Source organism: Vombatus ursinus, unplaced genomic scaffold (assembly GCF_900497805.2).
Source record: "Vombatus ursinus unplaced genomic scaffold, bare-nosed wombat genome assembly UNPS02014830.1, whole genome shotgun sequence".
NCBI lineage: Eukaryota > Metazoa > Chordata > Mammalia > Diprotodontia > Vombatidae > Vombatus > Vombatus ursinus.
In genome coordinates this window covers 53364722-53369038 of record NW_020954608.1, presented here as the reverse complement: position 1 = coordinate 53369038, position 4317 = coordinate 53364722, and the positions used below count along the sequence as shown (strand labels likewise).

General features: G+C 42.3%; 1 protein-coding gene across 2 annotated transcripts in view; it reads left to right on the top strand.

Moving 5' to 3' along the window:
- SCNN1A (sodium channel epithelial 1 alpha subunit) overlaps positions 1 to 2750 on the top strand; it is a 28637-nt gene extending 25887 nt beyond the window's left edge. The window contains exons 11-13 of one of the 2 annotated variants that reach the window (XM_027838616.1): positions 88 to 143; positions 483 to 555; positions 2103 to 2750. In XM_027838616.1, the coding sequence (XP_027694417.1) occupies positions 88 to 143; positions 483 to 555; positions 2103 to 2168 (195 nt within the window). In that variant the 3' untranslated portion in view covers positions 2169 to 2750. Of the gene's footprint in view, positions 1 to 87; positions 144 to 482; positions 556 to 1480; positions 2075 to 2102 lie in introns of those variants that run through there. The other variant, XM_027838614.1, reaches the window with a different exon arrangement.
- The last annotated feature ends 1567 nt before the right edge of the window (positions 2751 to 4317 follow it).

The following is a 4317-nucleotide window of genomic DNA, read 5'->3' as shown; positions in this document are numbered from 1 at the left end:
GAGAGAGAGAGAGAGAGAGAGAGAGAGAGAGAGAGAGAGAGAGAGAGAGGAAATGAAAGTAACCTTGGATGATTCCATTTTTCTCAGGACTGGGTGTTCCAGATGTTGTCGATTCAGAATAATTACACCATCAGCTCCAAAAGGTATTCTGTCACCTGGCCCCAGGCCTCAGGCCTCAGGATAGGAGACCTGTCTTGGGGAGGGGAGATCCAAAGACTGGGGAAAAAAAAGGGGGCAGGGAATAAAATACTTTATAAATCTTAAAACATTTTATGAATGTCAACTATTACTATTTTTATTCCTCATCTGTGTAATGGGTTGGGGAGGGACCAAGGAGTCATGGATTTGATGATCTCTGAGTCCCTTGCTCTAACATTCTGTAAGAGGATACAGGATTTGGTATTTGAGGGGGGAGGATCTGTGGGCATCTGAAGAGAGTCAGTCTCCTAACTTTGTTTTTTTTCCTCCTTCTCTTCATGTAGTGGTGTTGCCAAAGTCAATATCTTCTTCAAAGAGCTGAATTATAAAACCAACTCAGAGTCTCCCTCTGTTTCGGTGTGTCCCGTCTGGGGTGCTGGACAATGGGATTGGGGGAGGAGCAGCTTGGCAGCTGATTGAAGGGATCTTGGGGGGCTGGAAGGGGATGGGCTTCCAGTGTGGGGCCTAGGGCAGAAGAGGATAACGATAGGTTGGGGTAGAGCAGGGGTGGTATGTGGAAAGGAGAGGGTGGAGAGATGAGAGGGCCCTTGAAGGTCATGGGACAAAGGGGATCCATCTAAGGGAGATTAGGAAAGGGGGATTAGAATTTGGAAAGTGGCATGGCAGCAAGAGGTTGGAAATCCTGTAAGGAAAGGGCTAGAGGTTGGAGGGAGGCACTGAGGATCGGTGGACTGACCTTGGGAACGCAGGAAAAGAGGGACAGAGGTTAGGATCCTGGGAGAGAGGAGCCAAGGATCTCACTTTCCTCATATGTAAACTAGCTGATCTCTAAAGCCCCTTCTAGCCCTAAGAGTCTGAGAATGGGTTGGGGACACCGGAGAGGAAGGGCCAAGGTCCAGGGACCCTGGAAGGAGGAGGATAGGCGTTAGGGACCATGGGGAAGAGGCCATGGGGTTTAGGACACAGCAGAGCTGTGTTTGGAACTGGGGTTGGAGTATATTTTTATAATAGATGAATAAAAATATAAGGAGTCGATATGACTGAATAGAAAGAGCCTTGGATTTGGAGTCAGAGGGCCTGGGTTTGAATTCTGACTTTGCTACTTACAACTAGTATGACCTTAGGCGTGTTACTCCTTTCTAGTCCCCAGTCTCCTCATCTATAAATTGAGGGGATTAGGCCGGATGATTTCTAAGTTCCCTTACAATTTTTTTAATCATTCAGTGAAAATTGTCACCTTGGTCAGCTTCCATGATCTTTGCTCTGAGCTCAGGGAAGTACCTTCCTACCCTGACTTGCTTCATGTCCCTCCCCTTTGCAGATGGTCACCCTGCTGTCCAACCTGGGCAGCCAGTGGAGCCTGTGGTTTGGCTCTTCAGTGCTTTCTGTGGTGGAGATGGTTGAGCTGATTCTTGACTTCCTGGTGATAACTTTTTTCTTGCTGCTCCGAAAGTTCCGGAGCCGCTACTGGGCTCCCAGCCAGACAGTCTAGGCAGGCTGGGCAGTAGCCGTGGACTCGTCACTGCCCTCTTGATTCTCCTGCCACTCAAGTGCCTCCTCAGACGAGCCTGGCCCCAATCCTTCTGCACCAGTCCCACCACCTGCCTGCGCTACCCTGAGGCCCCCATCTGTGAGTTAAGACAGACATCATAGCCAGGACAATAGCCTCGAGGTCCAGTCTTCCTCATTGGTCCTAGACATCCTTGGACCTCAGTTGGTATCCTCCCCTCAATTTCATCAACCAGCTACAATGTTCTCTTCCGTCCATCCTCCATCCCCTTCATTCGTTGAGAAATTTGAGCAAACGGTAGCAGTTTTCTCATAACATTCCATTCTCTGGTGTAACTTTTTCTTTGTGTATCTGTGGGCCTTGGATGGGTACTGGCTTTCAGGATTAAAGACGTTTTAGAGCTTCTCTGAGTAAATTGATTGATTTTGTTTAGGGCTCGAAGACGGAGAAATCTTCCTGCTGGTCAAAGAAGGGTACATATTCAGGGGCTTCAACTTAATCAACACCAACACTGTTGCTCCAGAGACCCAAAGGGTCAGAGGTGGCCCAGAAGATGAATATATAGAGATTGTGGCTTGGAGCCCTGAGAAGCCATATTCTTCTGTCAACCCTTATTTACTGCATTGCATGATAATCCATCAAAATATTAGGAGTTAGCAGTTGGGAGTGAATCCTGAAAAAGTGGAACTCATTTTTAATAGTCATCCAATTCAGAAAACATTTGTTATTTCCCTGCTAACTCCTTCTGCACACTCATCTTTACCCAGCTCAGTCTTACCCCTCAATAGCTCCTTTCTTCTGTTCTCTCCTTCCACTATGGATCTCTGGAAACTGACCACCTCCCCCCTCTATTCCCTTTACCATAGATCTCTTTGTCTTATTTTATAGATGACAGAAAGCGGGAAGGCCTATTTAGTTTGTAATAGAGCCAGGTTTATCTGACTCTAAATCAAGCATTTTTCCTTCCATTCCATATGATACCCCGCCGTGGTTTTGTAATTTGAAATCCCTTTTTCCCACTTCTGATGATAATCTCTTTTCCTTCTATTTCTCCTTGCCTTGCTCCTCCTAAACCTATTCTTTTTTTTTTATTAAATAAATTTGTTTTTCTGTTATTCTGAACTTGACATACATGAAAAGAGTATTTCCACATACAAACGCCAAAAAGATTGTACGTGTGACCGTGAATCTTCATTACATATAGCTTATTTTTGAAAGTGTATGATACATATAGCACAGTAGTTTCAAAGCTGTGTTTCGCTCTGAACTTCCTTCTGCTCTGTGCACTATAGGAAAAAAATGCTTCATTGATAAGGTATCATCCTTTTTTTCCCTTGCTATCATTAATCATTTCTTCTCAGTTCTATTTGTTGTCCTCTATACCCTCCCCAAAAAACCCGACCTCTAATAATCAATAAGCATAATTAAGTAAAACAAATCCAAGCATTGTTCATAACTGAAAGTATAGACGTCATTCTTCAACTTAGCCCATCACCTCCCTGCCAAGAGGTGAAAAGCAGGTTCCATCTTCTGTCTTTTGGAGTTGTGATTGGTCATTGCATTAAAAAGAGTTCTTAAGTTTCTCAGAGGGTAGATAGAAATTGTTCTCCTGGTTCTCACTTCATTCTCCATCAGAGCATACAAGTTGTTCCAGCCTTTTCTGTATCTATCACTTTTACAATTTCTTTTATTATCCTATTTTAAAATGCTATTTAATATTTTAATTAATTAATTAATATTTTATTATCCTATTCCATGCACAGGCCATAGTTTGGTCATTCCATAATTGATGGACAGCCCCTTAGTTTCTGGTTCTCTTCTATCACAAAAAGTGTTGCTATGAATATTTTTCTATATGTGAATCATTTCTTTCAAATCTGGGACATAGGTCTACTAATGGTATTGCTAGGTCAACGGTTTTACACAGTTCAGTTATTTAAGGCATATCATATCAAATTACTTTCCAGAATGGCTTATAACCAATTCACAGCTTCACCCACAATGCAGCTGGCAGCTAGGTGGTGCAGTTGATAGAGCTCTGGGCTTGGAATCAGGAAGACTCATCTTCATGAGTTCAAATCCAGCAACAGACATTTATTAGCTGTGTGACGCTGTTTGTCTTAGTTCCACATCTACAAAATGAGCTGGAGAAGTAAAGGACAAGTCACTCCAGTATCTTTGCCAAGAAAATCCCAAAATGGGGTCACAAAGAACCAAACATATGTGAAACGACTCAATAACAAAATCTCCCACATTTTACCCAACAATCTCATTTTTCTCTTTTGTCATATTTTGTCAGTCCTTTGGATATGAAGCAAAACCTCAGAGTTGTTTTAATTTGTTTTTATCTAATTGTTAGAGATTTGGAGCATTTTAAAAATATGGTTGTTGTAGCTTTTTTTTTTTTCTTTTGAGAACTCCCTGTTCACTATCCTTGGATCATTTATCTGTTTGGAGATGGCTTTTGTTTTTATATATTTGGATCAGTTCTCCATGTATATTGGATAGAAGACCTTTGCTAGAGAAACTTGTTCTAGATCTTCCTCCCCCCTAGATAACTGTTTCTCTTTTCATTTTAACTGTATTGTTTTTGTGCAAAAGATTTTTGATTTTATGTAATCAAAAGTGTCCATCCCATCATCTGTGAT